Source organism: Sarcophilus harrisii, chromosome 3 (assembly GCF_902635505.1).
Source record: "Sarcophilus harrisii chromosome 3, mSarHar1.11, whole genome shotgun sequence".
In the NCBI taxonomy this organism is placed as follows: domain Eukaryota; kingdom Metazoa; phylum Chordata; class Mammalia; order Dasyuromorphia; family Dasyuridae; genus Sarcophilus; species Sarcophilus harrisii.
In genome coordinates, this window is record NC_045428.1 from 554625125 (window position 1) to 554644635 (window position 19511).

Sequence of the window (19511 nt, forward strand, 5' to 3'; positions counted from 1 at the left end):
TCCATTCTCTGAAGGCCGGTGTCACAGCCATCTTACAGTCATCTTTCCTCATGGGACCTCTCTTGACCTCTCATGAACAGACTCTATTGCTGACATCTTTGAATACAGACTCACATCTCTGTTTCTGTTGTAGGTGATCCTTCCAGCCCATCTCTGTCCCGGGCTACGCCAAGTAAGGACTCCGAAGAGCAATTGAGAAAAAGCACGCCAGCCAAGAACCGGGGCAAGAGAAGAGCCGACGCTGCGCTGGCCCCAGACAGTGAGCTGGAAGTGTGTAAACCCCTGCTCTGTGTCTCCCCTAGTTTTCTTCACTGCTTGCTGTCATCACCTGTGAGCTGAGAGACAGAGACAGCGTGTGTGTGTCCGTGTGTCTGTCCTCATTGTGTCTATTTGAGTATTTAGCTAGAAAGAGCAAAGCCTGGAGACTGGGGGCATACCCCTAGTCCATGTCACAGTTCAATGTTAAGCTTTGCATAGGAAGTTACAGGGTTTAAGTAACACTGGTAGAACTCACAGGGTAATGAAATATCATGGATTAGAGAATACAAATTAATTAGATAAGGATGTAAGAGAGATGCAAAGTTAAGTGTCACGTGAATTCTGATAGTAAAGAAACCACTGACTAGAGAGGAAAAGCATTAAGGAAGGCTTCATGAAGAAGGCATAGAGTCTTGGAGACAGCCATGTGTGCCTTTTTAGGGAAAAGGCAAAGTCTCACCTGAATTCCATCCTTGAAGGGCTTCTCTATGCAATGACAGCCTGATTCTAGCACCGCAAGGGATCAGAGGCTGCTTTGTGGTGCCTATCCACACCTTTTCCAGTGGGGAATTTTAGCCAGCATGAGCAGAGCAGGTGGTTTTGAGCCAGTATCTTAGGGACTACTAACTCTTTGTCAATATGGTTTTCATTTGCCTACTCCATGGCGATAAATGTTCCAGAAATACAGTATGGGCGTTCAGCTCTGAAGCAGCAGGTGCAGAGCCTCTCTTCTCCTGGCTCGGGTCCTGCAGAGTTGATGCTTCAGGGAAGGGGCTCCCTGATGGAGTGCAAGGCATCCTGGAGTCAGAGCCCACCGGGGCCACTGCTGTCATTTTACAGAGGAGGAAACTGAGGCCTTGAGAGGTTCAGTGACTTGCCCGGTGTCACACAACCAGGAAGTGTCTGAGGTCAGAGTCAGGCCCAGGTCTTCTTGATTCTGAGTCTTGAATCCTCTCCACTGCACCACACTGCCTCTCACCGGGAGTCCCCAGTTGCCACAGAACTGCTGTGTGATGTTGAACAAGTCACTTCAACTCTCTGGGGCCTCGCTTTCCACATCTCTCAAATGAGAGGATTTCCACGAAATAAATCCCATGGGCCCTTCTTAATCTAAAATTCTGGATGTCCCCAAACAGTGATCTTATGTGTCTGCTCTTATTTTTCCTGATTTCTTTGCCCAGCGGGTGTTTCTCTGGGACTTGGATGAAACCATCATCATCTTCCATTCTCTTCTCACAGGATCCTATGCCCAGAAATATGGAAAGGTAAGTATAACCCATTCCTTTTCAGCATTATTCCCTCCCCAAAAAGGAGATATTCAGTTGAGCAAGAGTTGATTCAATAGCTTAGATTTTTTTTTCATTAGTGTGTCTTTAAAGTTCAGATTTACTTCACATCTTGGCGTGCTCAGTATTTTAAGCTAAAAACTGGAATGTTTCCTTTTCACTGTCTCTCCCAATGTTTCCTTTTACCTTTTAAGTTGTCTTGAGTCAGGAACTAAACAGGCTTAATAGCACTGATGGTAAAAATGGAAATCCAAGGCCAGGGTTAAAATCATGTCTCGGAATATTCTGGGGAGCAAATGCCAAGCTTCAGACGGAATGTGGCTGAAAATTCTGTTTAGTCAAACAGCTGCCAAGCAGGTATATGTGGCAGGGAACAGAACTCTCAGAAATCTAGTGCAGAAATCCTCTGTAAAGAATTATTCAGTTTCCATTCATCTCTGAATATCTTAATTAAGCAGTGTGTTTGGTAAGAACAAAAACTGGTACTTATAGGCTTCTTCTATATCTGTGTGGTACTTTACATGCATTTTCTCATTTGGTCTTCATGACTCTGTGTCTAAGGCTGGTTATTTTTGTGTCCATTTTACAGTTGAGAAAACTGAGGCTGAAAAAGGTCAAATGACTTTCCAGAGTCACACCACTTACAAATCATATAAAGCAGACGTTTAATTCAGATCTTCTAAACTCCAAGTCCACATTGTGCAGCTTTCTTCTCTGAGCTTAAGTTTACTCATCTACAATATGCAAATAATTATAGTTGCACTGCCTACTTAAGAGTTAAATTATGTGAAATGATGTCTGAGGGTGTTTTGCAAACTGGGAAGTTTTTTATGAATGTGAATTCTTATTACCATCGTTAAAAAGTAGTTTATATTCCAAGTAAAATTTAACAAAAAAGGTAGACTAAGCAGGATGACATTTTATTCACAGGGCATAAAACCTAAGAGTAAGATGACTCAATAGTTGCCACAGTTTCCAGCCAAAGACCCTGAATAAAAGAATAGTTCCCTTTTTATAGGTTTTGGGTAGCATAAAACAAAGAGCAGAGCAGAGTAGGTAACATCATGGGTTGAGGACAACACAATTGATTAGGGGCCTCTGAGGCATGGAGAATAATATGATTAGTTGGGAATGAAAGGCTAGCAAAAGCCCTCTCCTGTAACTAAGAAAAATTCATTGTTTGAATCCATATGCAAGATACTGGTGCCAGACTTCTATGAGTTGAAATCAAATGCCCTTTTTATTTCAGAATTGTATTTATTTAAAATTAAATACAAAATAAGAAAAAGAAAAAAACAAAAGAAAACATTGTCTTGTGTAGAGCAAAACATCAGGGGGGATGCTTGAAAATAGGTAACAGTAAATTTACATTTCAAGAAAGCATATATAATAACAGAAGACATTATATTCATGACTGTCCATCTTTGCTTTCTTTTGGTCTCTGTTGTGTATTTTCTGTTTTGTTCTTTCTCCCTCTCTTTTATCCCCCCCACCTTCCCAAAGCAAGTTACAGTTAAGCAAGGATATATTTATTTGTGTACACACATATATGTATACATACGCACATTCATAAATGTGCATCTAAACTAGTATTAATATGGCTGACATGATGTAAATTTCTCTCTTGATTGAATCTTTAAGTTTGTTGTTTGTCCTTCTCTCTCTTTTTTCCCCTAGTAAATGTATTTATTGTTAATACACATTACTTTATGAATCGTGTTGTGAGAGAAAAATCAGAGCAAAAGAGGAAAATCATGGTAGCGATTTAAAAAAAAAAAAAAAGAGGAAGTAAACATAGCATGTGTTGATTTATATTCAGTCCCCTTAGTTCTTTTTCTGGGTGCAGATGGCATTTTTTGTCCAGTCTATTGGAATTGCTTTGGAAAAGCCAAATGTCCTTGAAGGATAGCTTGATGGTTTAAAGAGATTAAGCCCAGCTCCCTTATTTCAAGCCACATCTCCCAAGGCTGGCAGAATTCCTTGAAAGAAGAATAGATCAGTGATTAGAGAAAGAACTGGATTTCTAAAACTTAACCCATTATAGTTGAATTCTGAACTAAGTTCAGAGGTAAAGAACCACAACTTAAGTGGTTATAGGACCAAAGCAATTAACCATAAACAAGATCAATATTGATCTTCTCACTAACCTTATTAGAGCTGTAATTAGCTTTTTATACCTGCAAGAGACATAATCAAAAGTATTGTAAAAACTTTAATCCAGGATCTCAAGGTTCCATTATGGGGTTAATCCCCTGGAGAATGGAATATAGATTTTGTATCACTCTTCAGCACCTGTTTCTTAGAGAGAAAGTAGAGATGAGCCTGATCAGGTGGACTCTCCTGAAATAGTTAATTCTTCTAGGATAATTTGTTTTAATCTGATAGTACCATATGTAGTTTCTAAAACTTAACACCCTGGGAAAAGCCCCACTACCCCATTCTATTTACATCTCTCCATATTATTATATGTAATTAGATAAGTTTTTTTATATTAAATATTGACAATGTATTTATAGTGATGCCTCATCTAATATTATTGAAGAAATAAGTATGCCATATCAATGTCTTGCAACTGAAATTTGCCTATTTAAAGACCAAAATGTTTCTCTTTTTAACTAGTTTTCATTGAAACCTCTAAAAAAAAGTTATTATATATCTATTTTCTTAAACAATGTGTTAACATTGCTACTTTAACCTTTCAGAAGATCTGTGATTTCATCTCTATGAGTATTCTTTCACTGCCACAAATTGAATCCTCTTAGATTTCTTGAATTGTTAGGGCCAAAAATTTCGTCACCGGTTGGCTGACCAAACTCCCCAAGATTGAGCCTTTTGGTAAGAGACAAGTAGTCCACTGTTCAGTCCATACCTGAAGACTTCAGCTGATGGAGCTTCTATTCTGCTAGCAAAGCCTTTTAAGTCCATCCCACTCCAAAACATACCAGAGGGCTAGAGCCATCCACTGTCACCAAGTCAGCAATGACTCCAAATTATGACCTACCCTTAAATCTGTCAGAAAAGTGTGAAGAGTTCCAGTTCTTGAAAGATTTATTTTACAAACCCAGCAGGTTTACAACCTATTAACAATAGGGTTCTTCATCTTGTCTGTGACAGCCAGTGTGTCAGTAAATACTCTTCTCCACTTTGAGCCTCAGATTCATCATCTATAGGATGGGGATGATGGTATGGTACTACCTAGACCATTGGATGTTTGTTAGGAAAACACATTAAAACCTGATGTCCTGTTTGAACTAGGCCTTGTCATTACCTCTCGGTGTATTGGTGGGCATTTCTTCCTTCATATACTTAGATATTCTCATGCTGTGGAAATCATTGACTTGCACTGAACTATTAAAGAGAGCCAAACTAAATTATAGAGTCTGAGGGCTTGCAGAGTACATTTTTCAACCCTGTCTATACAGTGGAATCTTGTTTCTCTGGGTCCTTTTATATGAAATGGGCACATAGGCACTGTGTGGCCCAGTGGTCCTCTTGCTCTTTTTATGCTCTATTCTTATCAGAAGTTTCTGTTCTCTCTTTTAAGGTTTGATCTCTCTGGGCTCCTGTTTAGTATGATGTAGGGTTGGGTGGGGAGTTGGGGTGGGACAGCACTTTTTCCCTGGACACATTGACATTTTGTTTTAATTGTCTACAATCTAAGGTATGTCACTCTGGTGTTTTGTATGCTCACCAAAAAAGTAATCCCTTAAGATAGTACATAAATATCAGTTGCTAAGATTATTATCCAATCAATGTCATTCTTCAGCTTTATTTTCTGTGCTGCTTGCTCAGGAAAAGATAGCTTTCATTTCTATATAAATTAATATATTCATAGAGTTCTTATTTAAGCCAGACTTTGACTTGTTTCTTGAAGTTCCTTGCTTGTTCTTATGATGTAATTCACTTTATATAATTCAGCAAGGAAGCTGCAGTGACATACTATTGCGGCATTGCTTCCATTTGCTATTTATATAACTCCAGAGTTCTTTCCCAAGGTGCCAAGTTAAACAGATTTTCGTCCTGTCTTTTAGGACCCAAGAGTTGTGATTGGCTCAGGTTTAACTATGGAAGAGATGATTTTTGAGGTCGCTGACACACATCTCTTTTTCAATGACTTGGAGGTACGTTGGGACTTTTAAACCATGACATAAACTTTTTTTTTTTTTTTGCTAAGGTAGTTGGAGTTATATGATCACAGAGGTAGGAAGTATTAATAAGGCTGGATTCGAACTAAGGTCTTTCTGATTCCAGAGTTGGTGTTCTACCCACTGCTCTGATTAGCTGCCCCACATAAGCATTTTTAAATGCCCTTGAGGGTAGGTCGTACAAGACCTAAACAAGTAGACATCATGTGAATGAGAATAGCAGCTTCCCAATAGTTGATGAACATGACATACTAATAGGAAAGAATGCTGGCACACCATCAAGAGTCCTTGTTGGACTTTCTGTTGGCCAGCCCTGTGAGCCTGAGAACCTTACTCAGTTTCTCTAAGCGTGAGTTTCTTCACATATCAGATGCAGGGATTAGATTTCCTAGGACTTCTAAGGCATTTTAGCTAAATCATCTATCTTCATCATAATTGTCATAAATAAAGATCTATTCAGTTCAGCAGTTGAGTTCAACAAATATTTATGAATGGCCTATTATATGCAAAGTTCTGTGCTAGATGCTATAAGAAATATAAAGGGCATAATCCCTGCCCTCTCCTTATAATTGTCTAGTGGGATGAAGCATATACCTAACTCTAATGCAAAACAGAGCCTTCTCAGGCCATGGAAAAAGTTCAGATTGCTAGGAGAGCTCCAAGTAAGCGGAAAGGATTATGACTTGGGGGACACAGACATTGCAGCACATTCTGCCCTATGCCAGGGATGCTATAGGTGTGATAGTCTGTGTTGTGGAGGGAGGGACTATTCATCCATCAGTGCCGGGGAGGCAGGAGGCAGGAGAGCTTCCAGGTAAATGATAATTTATAAAATCAAGGGAGGCTGTGGAAGAGAGCTGGCAGGAGCAGGGCCTTAAAGAACAGAGGCAGCCTGCAGGGCTAGAAAATGCCTGTCACCCTGGATGGACTGCCATAGCTCACTTTGGCTGATCTGTTTCTGTTCCTTTCCTGGTAATTCATTCACCTGATAGGTGCATTGACCGACTGGGCTAAAATACCATGTGTTTTGTTTTAACAGGAATGTGACCAAGTGCATGTGGAAGACGTGGCATCTGATGACAATGGACAGGATTTAAGGTAATGAAGAAACTACAATTCCGATTCTTGTCTTTGGTCACAATTTTTAAAAATCCCAGTCAGAAGAAAGTATGCTTTCATGTAAGATAATCTTATCTGAACTTAGCTAGCAGAGTCCCCTGCTCAGGCTGATGGCTGCCATGTATATTGGTGCTGCCAGGAGCCCTGGGAAGAAAAGGACAAGAATAGATGTAAGATGGGGAAGCACGCACTGCCTCAGGCAGCCTGGATTACCTTGAGTCACTCCAGATGTTGTAGCCCTGACCTTTATCCCACAGATTGTGACCCAGGTTCTGGGCCACAGTGATGTCATTCAGTGTACTACCTTCCTTGCAGTGGTCTCTAGAAAGAAACAACTCACTTCATGATACTTTCTTCCGCTGTTGTTCAGCCTTCGTTGGCAAAAAGTTCTCTGCCTTTTTGCTTCTACTAGTTTTCTTATAATTCTTCGTAGGAGGGATTTCCTCTTTAACATTTCCTCCTCCAAGGATAATTGTTTTTTAGCTTTAAATTTCCTTTCCCAAATTTCATTTGTTCACTTTTTATGACTGGAAATTTGGTTACTTTGGCATGACCTGTTCCTGATGAAGCGCTGCTAGCTCTTGTTGATCTCTGCTTCCTTTTCCAGATCATGCCTCTAATAAGATGTTTCAGAAGTTTTCCAGGAATCAAAGTCAAGTGCATTGGTCTGTTTGAATGAGCAGACTATGTTTTTTTAGACCATGGAAAAAAATTCATTGAACCTTTAATAATACAGTGCCAAGAAAGGCTAGAAAGCCCAGGTGTCCTACATCAGTAGGAAAGAATTTTAATCTTCCATGTTTTCTGTGATACAGCAACTACAGTTTCTCCACGGATGGTTTCAGCGGCTCAGGAGGTAGTGCGGGTCATGGCTCAGCTGTAGGTGTGCAGGGAGGAGTGGACTGGATGAGGAAGCTGGCTTTCCGCTATCGCAAAGTGAGAGAAATCTATGACAAACACAAAAGCAACGTGGGTGGTGAGTGTACAGGCTAGCCTGACTTCCTGGTTCACCTGTCTATTTTCACCTTTTTTTCCATCTAAAAAGCATAACTTCTAAAAATCTTTTTCTTGTTTATAAAAGAATCTTTTTTCCCCCCTAAAAGAAGCTACTTAATTGTGCATCTATGATATATATGACCAGATCCTCTGGAACTAGAAACTCTGTTTTTAACTCTTGGTGTGGCTAGAATTTCTTACTATCACAAATCATTTTTTTTTTTTAAACAACTTTTTATTGACAGAACATATGCCTGGGTAATTTTTTACAACATTATCCCTTGCACTCACTTCTGTTCCGACTTTTCCCTTCCCTCCCTCCACCCCCTTCCCTAGATGGCAGGCAGTCTTATACATATCACAAATCATTTTTAAATTCTTTTGAATTTTTAGGACTGTCATGTGAATAACATTTGTGACTCTCTTCTTCAAAATATTATCAGTATCTCTGAAATGAAATATTGATAATTTCTATGTAGAATTTTGGAAGCTTTTAGCCCCTTGGTCCCTAGGTTTTCATTTTCTGAGTGTGTCCACCAGCAGCTAAAACAGGCCAAGAGATATTTTCTGCACCTGTTTAAGTAACCTTTTCAACTCCTGGATGTAAATCTGCAGGTTCCACAATTGGCCTTTGAAAAGAATGCTTCATGTCTGGAGCTATACAGCCTGTTGGACAGAATTCCAGTCCCAGGTTAGAAGACCTGGGTTTGAATCTTGATTCTGCTAATTCACTATGTGACTTTAGGCAAATCCCTTTCCTCCTTAAGACATCAGTTCAGTTCTTTGTAAAATGAATGTGTGCCGGGATTCGCTTATTTAACACATTAAATATGTACTGTGTGCAGCATACCATGCTGGATTCTGGGGAAGATTTTGTGTGCCAGGCACTGTGCTAATAAACTCTAAGGATACAGAAAAAGGAAAAAGACTGTGCCCATCCTCAGGGAGCCCCACAATCTAAGGAGAGGATGCCATATAAACGCTGTCTTCATAAAAGATGGATACAGGAATAGGATAAGGCACTAAGACTAAAGTGGATCCGACATTTTAGCTGAGATCTGAAGGAAGCAGAGTGGTAGATATGGGGAGGAGTAGATCATTCCAGGCATGGGGGAACAGCCAGAGAAAATGCCCCGGGTCAGGAAAGGGAGCATCCCATGGGAGCAGAGTAAGGGGTAAGCAGACCAGGCAGGTTGTGAAGGGCTTAAAATAGCATCCAGCTCCTGGAGGTCATAGGGAACCACTAGAGATGGCAGTCATCTCATCCCTCTAAAAATTCCCGCTTCCTTTATCCACTCAGCTTTAGAAGGTACATTTGCTTCTTCAGACATTTTTTCAGTGAAGCTTTAATATGGCCTTGAACGCCTCTGGTTTATTGGAAAAAATCTTACAGTTCTGCATTCACCTCTGATTCCATACATAATAAGAATACTACTGCTCTTATTATTCAATTTGTTTTAGGGAATAGAGAAACTTCAACAAATGTATATTAATTGCCTGTCACATACAGACATTGAGCTAGGCATTGCACACTTAAAGACAAAAATGAAACAATCCAACTTAGTCAATAAATATTCATTAAGTTCTACTATGGGCCAAGACACTATGCCAAACACTAGATACAAATGCAAATTTAAAAGAAAAAAAGAGAGTCTTTACTTGAAGTTTACCATTTAGTAGGGAAAGACATCATACAAAAGGAAACTAAAAAAGGGATGGTAGAGGGACTGAAATTAGCAGCAATGGAGAAGTCCAAAAGCTAGGGGGCATACATTTAATCAAGGGACACACAGAATGAGCTGAATAAATGCCAAGTGATTTTAGTAAGACTAGCAGGGATCAGAGAGAAGACTTTTTGGAGGGCTAGAGCCTGAGCTGAGTTTTTTAGATATGGAGTCTAAGGGGCTTTGGTAAGGAAGAACGTCATTCCAAGTATCGAAAACTGCTTTTGCAGAGTTAAGAAACAGCCTGTGAGTCAAGAGTGGGCTGGTAGTCCAATTTAACCAAGCACAGAGCTCTAGAAAAAGCAGCAATGTGAAATGATAAGCCTAAAAGGGAAAGTGGAGCCAGACTGTCCAGAAGCTTGAATTTTATCCTTGAGGCAGTGAGGAACCGCTGAAAACACTATTGAGCAAAAAACTGATGTGGTCTGGCCTGTAGCCAGCCTGGAGTCTGGAAGCAAGAGGCAGAGAAGGCCTTGAGCAAGAGTGGCGGCTCTAGTGGTGAGGAGGGGCCAGGCTGGGGACGGGTTCGAAAGCTGATGATGTTTTGGAGAAGAGGAAAAGGAAAGAGTTGAGGCTACCTCCAAGTTCATGAAACTGGATCATTGGCAGAATGGTGGGTGCCCCTAACATAAATAGAGAAGTGCAAAGAACAGGGGGCTCAAGTGTGGGACAGCATTTTTATTTGGGGCTTAATTTAGAGGGGCCACCTGGCCGATTGTCTGGGGGGAAAACACCTCACAGACAGTTAATGATGCAAGAATAAAATTCCTGGGAGAGATAGTGAGAAGACTTGTAGATTTGGTAGACATCAACTTGGCGTATATGATTGGATTCTTGGGAGCAGATAAGATTACAAAGAGAGACTCTGGTACTTGGAGCATACACATAAATAATGGATGAGATTTTAATCAGACAAAAGATAATAATGGTCAAATAGATGAGAGGAGAAAACCAGGGAAGGGCAATGTTTTAGAAAGCCAAGAAAGAAAATCACAGAGGTGGGGAGAAGTCAGCAGTGACCTAAGTGTGTAGTGAGTTATCCTAATGACTTTGGTGATGATGCTTACCTAGTATGATTCAAAGAGCCAGGGCAAGCCCAAAATATCTTGCACACAAGTACCAGAATATCTGAAATTAATTCTGGCATGGTACCACTCTTTTCTCACTAAGCCCTTTGAATATATAACTCCCCACCCTCAGCTTGATCAGTTCCACTTCCTACTCATTAAGAAAAGCCAAGGACAGCTTGGGAGGACTGGATGCCTAGAGCAAGGTTTGGTAGACTAAAAAGAATTGAAAGATTGCTAGAAGTAGAGGAGCAATATTCAGATTCTTCAGAATAGAATATTTATAGTGTTACAGCCAAAATAAGCAAAACTATTATAAATGAAACACAAATTACTAAAACACTAACTGTAGGCTGAGGCCCAGGAAGGGGGACTGTTTTGCCCAAGGTCATGCAAGTTAATGGCAGAGCTTGGACCATAACTAGGTCTTTGTCCCTAGTGCCTTGCTCTTTGAACTTCATTGGGTATCATCATTCGTACAAGAATCCATTTCTTGAATCCCTTCCTGAGCAGCACCAAAAAAAATGAGCTGTATAGTGCTTTTTCACAAAGAACACCCCATCTATGCCAATTTCCCTCTTTTCTTGAGCTACCTCAAATCTGAGAAGTCAGTATATTTCCCAAGTGTTCCTATCCTGTAATAATGAAAACATCTTGCTGCTTAAATGTATTTCCTTCTAGCCTGTGTCTTATTCATAAACTGTCTGTAGTCCTTTTGGAAAGAGACAAGCCTGATCAAAAGAAATAAATTACTATCTGAATTGAAGTGTCCTAATGTAGGCAGTCGAGCAAAAACTGTTTTGTGTCATGTGGTGCTCAGCTTCCCCTCTAATGGGCAGCATCCAAGAAGAGAGAGACAAGCATTCATCAGGACAGTCCCAACTTGGACTCCTGGCATTTTTGAGTTGAAGAGAGTCCCAGTACCAGCCAAGACATGATGCTACAAATTAGCTTTGTCTGTTTTTGTTTTTGTTTTGTTTTTGTTTTTTCCCAAAGGCCTTCTCAGTCCCCAGAGGAAGGAAGCACTTCAGAGACTAAGAGCAGAAATTGAAGTCTTAACTGATTCCTGGCTGGGAACAGCACTAAAGTCATTACTTCTCATTCAGTCTAGGTATGGAATTGTTTTTTACAAGCTAATGGTCTCAAAGCAAAGTCTTCTCCCTTTCCCCAGGTGGGCTATGCAGTCGGGGGGAGGGGGGGGGAGAGAGAGAAGTCTGTGAGCACTGGAAATCAAACTTGATGCTTTGGTGAATTGTTAAATGTAGGGGCCGTCATATATTTCATCCAGACATGAGAATCCACACTCATTTCTGGACTCATTCTCCCACTCTGTCTCTGTCCCAGAATGTTCACCCACAGCAAATGTGTTCAACCAGGTCAAATGTGAGCCCAGTTGGAGCACTCCCCCAAGACTCATCTCCTGTCTAAGAGAATGTTCATAGTGCACTGGTCACCTTTTGTTTTTCCATTAAATTTAGCAAGTATTAATCATGTTTGATGCCTGGCCATGGCACCTAGGAGGATAGAGGATACAATGAAGTATGCATGCTCCAGGGGTTCATGCAGTAAAATTGGGGCATGTTGGTGGGCCTTCAGCCCTGTACCCAACTGCTGCCTTAAGAGTAACTGAGAAGGATTAAGGAGCAAATCATAAAAGGTATCCATACTAACTGGGGTGAACATCCTCACTGCAACAGGTAGTGAGCTCTCTGCAATGGTGCTCCATACAAGACCAGAAAAGAAATTTCTTATGTGCTATGGTGGAAAGAGCAGTAGATTTTATATCAAGGCTCCTGGCTTTAAATCCCAGCTTCACCATTTACTAATTCTATAACCCTAGTAAGCCACTACCTTCTCTGAGATTCTTTTCTCATATGTAAAAATGGTTACCTACCTCATGGTGTCATGAGGAAAGCACATTTTAAGCTTTAAAGAACTATGGACATATATATTGCTATTATCTTAATGGTGTTGTAAAGAGAATTTATGCTTGAGGGGTGGAGATGATCATATGTAGATATAATCATTCCTGATAATTCTCCAGCTCTACAATTTTTTTTTTAGCTTGTTAAAAGTGAATTATAGTCTGGTGCGTTTAAATAATCACACTTTCCATTTAACACAGTATTTTCACACATTTTCTCATTCTTTAGGTTTATATAATCTTAAAGTTGAAGGTATTACTTTACTTTGTTTGCAGTTAAATGGCTAGAAGCGGTATGTTATGCCCGTGATGAAACCCATGTGGGTATTATGATTTTGATTTGAACTTTCTCTCCTTTTCTCCAGAAAGAATTGTGTGAATGTCTTGATCACAACCACACAGCTAGTGCCTGCTCTGGCCAAGGTCCTCCTGTATGGCCTGGGAGAAGTGTTTCCCATCGAGAACATCTACAGTGCCACTAAAATAGGTACCACATGCTTCTGTAGTGCTGCCCCTGCCCATATATTGGCAAAGATGTTGCCTAACTTGTCCCACATGGGCTTAGAAACCTGTTTAAAAGAAAGATTTCCTCCAGCAACTGAAAGCTTGATTTTGTGCCTCTTTTGAAATTTCAGTCTGTGGCGGGCACTGCTTTTAGTGACATTTTAAGGAAACCTGCTTGCCTATGTATTTAACAAGAAAGCAGTATTGTGTACTGGACAGACCTTGAACTCAGAGCCAGGGAAGCCTATCTTTGAATCTCACATGTAGCACTTCATTTTTCCTTTGCCTTGTTTCCACATCTATTCAACAAGTTTACTGATGCTCTTAATGTCCCTCTTGCAGGGCTGTTGCTAGACTTCAAGTAGAAAATATATAGAAAGTGCTTAACATAGTACAATGGGGGGGGATGTGCCCACTGCACTTACTGCCTATATGATCTTGGGAAGAGCATCCAACCTGTCTAGTCCAAGTTTTCTTTTCTGTAAAGTAAGGAGGGTGAACTAGACAACATCCAAGGTCCCTTCTCTCTTTACATCAATGAACAAGTGAATTTAAAGAACTCCCCGAGTATTTACTGCTTTCATCAGTAATATCATCATCATTAGTCTTAGGCCATATAACTGTTATCTGGTGAGATAGCAGGCTGGCTTCAAACCAAATCTGGATGCCTGACATGGTCCCAGAGAATGGAGGGCATTTAAATAATTGCACTTTCCAGTTAACAGTATTTTCACACGGCACTTTCTCGTTTTGGGGCTTCTATAGTTTCAGAATTGGAAAGTATTTCTGTTCTTTGGTTGCAGCTAAATAACTATAAGTAAATATAAACGTGAGTAAAATGCTGACCCGTTTTCCTGATCAGGAAACAAATAAGAAAGCTCAGGAAAATGAAGTGACGTTGGTTGGCCATGGTCACAAAGCAGATAAATGGTGGCCAAGATCTAAATTCAGGTCTTGACTCCAAGTTCAGATTCTCTACCTCCCAAAAGGATAAGTTGGGGAATATCCTGAGAAAGCACATCTTGGAGGAACTCTTGTTTTCTTCACTTCTTAGAAAGTTTCCCTCAAAATCGTAATATTGTTGTTGGCTGAGATGTGCTCCTGGATTTTGCTCCCAGCACTGACTGGGAATCAGCATCCTAGAGTTTGATAACTAAAAGGGACCAAAGCTGCCAGCTAGTCCAAACATAAAAAGAATACTCAGTGTTAGGAAGGTCTTTAACAAATGGGCTTTCGGCCTCTGTTCGTAGCACTCCATAGCAGGGACAGGCAACCTCCAATCCTCTTCTGGACAGCTCCCATTCTTAGGAAGTTGTCCTATGTGGTAAGTACCCCTACCCCTGCCCTTGCTACTGGCTCTGCTTTGAGGGGCCAAGCAGAACCAGCCTAAACCCTTCTCGAGAGCCTCAAAGGAGGCTTCAGCTCTACCTAGTGCACACATATGACTCCAAGCAAGGGACTTCCTTGTGTGAAAAATGAAGTGTTAGTAATTCAGTATTAACATTTTTAATTACTTTTTTAAAATAATACCTAAAAACGCCAGAAAAGTGAAAGGAACACAGAAAGACAGAGATCCTCTTAGAAAATTGCCCTTCTCCATGGTCTTAGAAATCATTAGCATCCTTTAAAAATTTCTTAATTGATACCCTTTTCTTTATTTACATTACTGTCCCTTCCTATTAACTGCCTTCTTTCCCCTTCTCCCATAGCTCGATTCTAATAGATTGTTTCCTTGTAGCCAATAAAGATATTCAAACAAACAAATCAAGACAGTCATAACATCTTAAACCGTGTGCCTCGTTCCATGTCTGTTGGCCTCTTTGATGTGGTGATGCTGTCCTCCTGAGTATGGCAGGAACAGACCCTCCCTCCCTTGCCTCCCCTCCTCATCTTCACTTTATCTTCCTGGCCTTTCTTCAAACATCTCGTCTTCTGCAGGAAGCTTTTTCCAACCCTGATTCTAGTGTCTTTGTGTGATTATTTACTTTCTGTTTATTCTGTTTGTAGCTTGTTTTTCATATTTGTTTGCTTATCATCTCCCCCACTGGATTTTAAGCTTCTTGAAGGGAGAGACTGTCTTTTGCCTCTCTTTGTGTCCCCAGTGCTTAGCACAGTGCCTGGCACGTGGTAAAATTTAATAAATATTTAATAAAAGTTATTTAACTGGTAGTTGACTACCAAGATGAAAGGGAGCTCATGGATCACCACTGTCAGATCCTCCGACTTGTCACCGAGTTAGGGTTCTCCAATGTGACCTTGTCGTTTTCCTTTAGAACGCTGTGATCCCTGTCTAAGTTGTGCTCTTTCCTCGGCTCTGCAGCAGCTCACACGAGTCTTCCCAGGTCTCTCTGAATTCCGTTACATGCATACACCAGTTAAGTGACACCTGGGGAGCGCTTGTCTTTGCTCAGGCCTGAACGGTCCTCGTTAGCCTTTGGCGCTCCTGACCATCCTGCCTGTTCTTCTGACCGCCCATTCCCTTTCAGGCCCCTTCGTTGCATTATCCACAGCGCCTCACACCCCAGATACCGCCCCAGATGCCGACCTGGGTCCTCCTTATCCGTGTAGTTTCTTGGCGACCTCAGCGAGACCCATGCATGGGTTCAGTTATCACTTCTATACAGATTGGCAGGTCTGTACATTTAGCTCTAGGGCCACTAGGTGGCGCCATTGTACATAGAGTGCCAGGTCTAGAGTCGGGAAGACCTGAATTCAAATGTCACCTCCCACACTTACCAGCTGTGAGCCCCTGGGCATGTCACTTAACCCTGTTACTACGGTTCCCTGATCTGTAAAATGAGGAAGAAGGAAATGCCAAGAAAACGCTATCAGGGTCACAGAGTCAGACATGCCTGAAAAACGACTGAACAAGCAAATATCAGTAACCCTAGTCTTTGTTGTGAGCTTCAGACCCGCTGTCCAGTGCCTACGGAACATTTCCAGCGGGCTGTCATAGAGACCTCTCAAGCTCATGTCAAAAACAGAACTCATTGTGCTTTCTTATTTTTGGAACATACATTTTAAAATATTTATTCAGATTCTCTTCCCACCTTTTGAGAAAGGAAAACAAATAATACCCATTACAAAGATGTACAAAACAAATTCTCACATTAGCCATGTTCTCAAGCAAGAAAAAGGAAGATAAACATGTCCTCATTTCCTCTCTGAATCCATCCATTTTCTCTGTGGAAATGGAGAGCAGGTTTCATTGTGACTCTGTTGGAGTTGTGATAGGTCATTGTGTTGATCAAGAACTCATTATATATTTTATCAAGCTCATCCCTTCTTTAGTTTCCCTGAATCAGCCCAATGTGGATAGAAGACAAATGGTTCCAGAGGAAGTGATGTGAAAATAAGCTGAAACCATTCAAAGTGACAGTCCCCACATGCAAGGCTAATAGCCTCCATTTTATTTTAGAGGCAGGGGCAAACCACCAGTGGTCTTTGAATGAGAAGATGCTTTGTTCAAGTCTGTATTTGAGGATTTTTAAATTTTATTTTTTTAATGTATTTTTTGCTGAGGCAATTGGGACTCAGCTCAGGGTCACACAGCTAGGAAGTGTTAAGTGTCTGAGGTCAAATTTGAACTCAGATCCTCCTGACTTCAGGGCTGGTGTACTATCCACTGCACCCCCTAGCTGCCCTGAGAATGGGCAAATAATTTTAACTGCTATGTGGAGCATGAATTGAAAAAGAAAGAGACCACCAGGTTTGGAGAAATGGAAGTTAGTTGGGACTTCCCATTGAGTTACATGTACACCAGTTAGTGTTAACCTTTATAATAGCATTGAACAGCCTCATCAGGTATTGAGCTCCTCATAAGGGATAACATGTAGCCAGTGATTAGGCAGCCACTTGTCAAGGATGCCGAGGACTGAGCTGGATGAACTTCTGAGATGACAAAATGTTCACCTAATCATAAGTATTTGCCCTCAAAATGGCAAATTGTTCAGATTCTGATTTGGATTCCAAATTTGTAGCATCACTATGAGATTTTCTTTAACACGACAAATTTCACTGCAATAAATATGGTCATGTCAATATTTTCTTAAAAAGCAGAAGAGGCTTCTACGTAAAACCTTAAATTCTTTGAGGACCTTTTAAGTTGAGCACAGTTGAGTTACAACCCTGTCCAGCTTTTGTGGTTCCTTTTGAGGCTTCATTGGCACCACCATGAGGCTTTATTGTGGTCCTTGCATTCTGGATGATCAGAAGTGAGCAGTTAACTGTATGTGTGTGGTAGCTTCCTTCTTAGATATCTGGATTTATGTTAGATTCTTCAACCCAGGAGAAACAACTGGAAGGCACTCAAGTTGAACTTTAACAGGCACCCCCATTCTCTACTTCCACACATACACAGCATCCTTAAAGGCAGAGGGTTCTTGTTGGCTTTGTACGTTATAGGTGCTGGATAAAAATGTGTTGAATTTAATGTACGGGTTACTTGGGATATAGAAGATAATTCTACCATAAAATTTTAGAGCCAAAAGGGCTGTAGAACTGACAGTTTCTGACCTCAGAACTGATGAGTTTTTCTCACTATCACTTGCAGGTGAGGCAATGGGCCAAGATCAGAAAAAGGACCGGGTCACTTAAATTCCACAAGCTTTTTTAAGTAATGATGTTTCGGAAGGGGCACAGTTAAAGATGGCAAAATGTATAAAAGAGCCCAGTTAAGAGCCAGGTGATTGTGTTGAGCAACCAAAAGGCTTTGAGTAGTTCAGATGAGAACCTTCGGACTAGGGTGGAATAGGTCAGATGCAGCATAGATTGGATGCTAAGGCTTGGGAGATAGGGAAGGATGGATCAGAGCAGATGAGGAAAGGAAGAAGGAATTTGCTTTTCTTTCATATTATATTTTGTGTAGTAGAAAAAACATTACAAGAATCAAGGACCCTGTGTTCAGATCCCCCTTCTGCTGTAAAATGAGGGGTTTCATCTATTGATCTTCTTTCCAGTTCCTTCCAACTCTGATTTTCTTTGATCTTATTCTTTATTTTCCACTGGATTTAGAGAATAAAGGATCACTCTTGTAGCAAATCAGACATTCACATTTTAAATTTCAGAATGAAAACAAAGATCAGTTGGTGATACTGGAGGAAAGGGACACTGCAAGAGACCAGTAGCTTGTTGGGGGCAGGGGGTTATCTTTGTCTACAAACTGCTGGGTTTTCAGATTGAGTTCCATGAGCATTTATTATTAAGCTCCCTCAAAGCATGAGGCACCGTGCCTAGACACTGCGGTGTCAAAGACACAAACAACACCTGCCTCCCTGGGGCTTACGGGGATGTGGTATGTGCAGTTCAGAAACTTGGGAGTTCCGCTTGTGGCTTATGGCTGGGGAGATTAGAGATCTGTCCAAGGGGCCACTTGGGCCGAGCCTCAGAGAGACAGGAGGGCTCCAGGAGGCTGAGGGTGTTCCGGAAATGGGGCAGGTGAAGCACTCCATCACTCAGAAAACTGCCTTAATTGCCTCCATTATCTGTGATGGGTTTTGGTAACACAGCACCTGCTCTTGCACCTTGGGACAAGGAAGTGAGGCAACACCATTGGGAAATGCAGTACCTCCCTAACAGGGGCAAGGACACCGTGCTGAAACGAGTGTCAGGAGATGGCATCCCCTGTTGAGCAGACCACACCTGGCCGATTCAGACTGTAGAATCTCCCCTTCCTCCTTAGCAGCCCCTCACACTGTCTGCCTACCCAGCCTTTACCCTTAAACAGAGAAACTGCTTCTCTCCAGCAAGTGGAGGGAAGAGCTACTGTCCTCAAAGGACAATGGGAAAACCTAAACAGTCACTCATTGTAGAAGCTGGGTGTGGGGGTCGTATCTGGGGGCAGCTAGTCAGCTTAGACCCAAAGCCAGTCCCCACCAAGAGCATGACACAGACACCCATTAAGTTGCCTACCAGGGAGCCCCAGCAACCTTGGAACCTGAGCATGGGGGTAGAAGCCATGGGGAGGAGTGAGGCAAGAGGAAGCCCTAGGGGAAGTTTGGTTCAGTGGGCTTGCCAAAGCCCTCTCTCAGCCACAGAAATCAGAAGCAGAAGTCACACTCCAAACTGTCCTTTTCCTCACAGGGAAGGAGAGCTGCTTTGAGAGAATCGTGTCTCGATTTGGCAAGAAAGTTACCTACGTAGTGATCGGAGATGGGCGGGATGAGGAAATTGCAGCCAAACAGGTAACTTTAGGGGGATAAGCACCTTCTCCCACGGGGACACGTGAACCAGTGGGGTGGGAGGAGAGCCCTGCAGCCCCTTCGTCCCCTCTGACCACAGTGGGGCAGGCGTACTTTGGGGCTCACTCCCAGGCTGTTCTAAGGCCCTGTGACCTAACAGGAATGGGAGGCCCTCTCTGGTTCCCCTCTGCCTTTCTTCTTCCCCCTTGCTCCCCAAGTCAGGTAAGGCTGGGAGGCGCCCCTGTCCCTCATACCTGCCAGCCACATACTCAGGGCAAAATCCCCTCCTGACTTCTCTGTCAGAGGAGG

The 19511-nt window shown here is 41.7% G+C and overlaps 1 protein-coding gene across 4 annotated transcripts in view; it reads left to right on the plus strand.

Moving 5' to 3' along the window:
* The window catches only part of EYA3 (EYA transcriptional coactivator and phosphatase 3), a 99338-nt gene that overhangs the window by 75081 nt on the left and 4746 nt on the right, over positions 1-19511 (plus strand). For all 4 annotated transcript variants that reach the window (XM_031962466.1, XM_031962469.1, XM_031962467.1 and 1 more), the window contains 8 exons: positions 134-270; positions 1440-1523; positions 5576-5665; positions 6729-6787; positions 7624-7784; positions 11592-11706; positions 12885-13006; positions 19105-19205. In XM_031962466.1, the coding sequence (XP_031818326.1) occupies positions 134-270; positions 1440-1523; positions 5576-5665; positions 6729-6787; positions 7624-7784; positions 11592-11706; positions 12885-13006; positions 19105-19205 (869 nt within the window). The remainder of the gene's footprint in view (positions 1-133; positions 271-1439; positions 1524-5575; positions 5666-6728; positions 6788-7623; positions 7785-11591; positions 11707-12884; positions 13007-19104; positions 19206-19511) is intronic.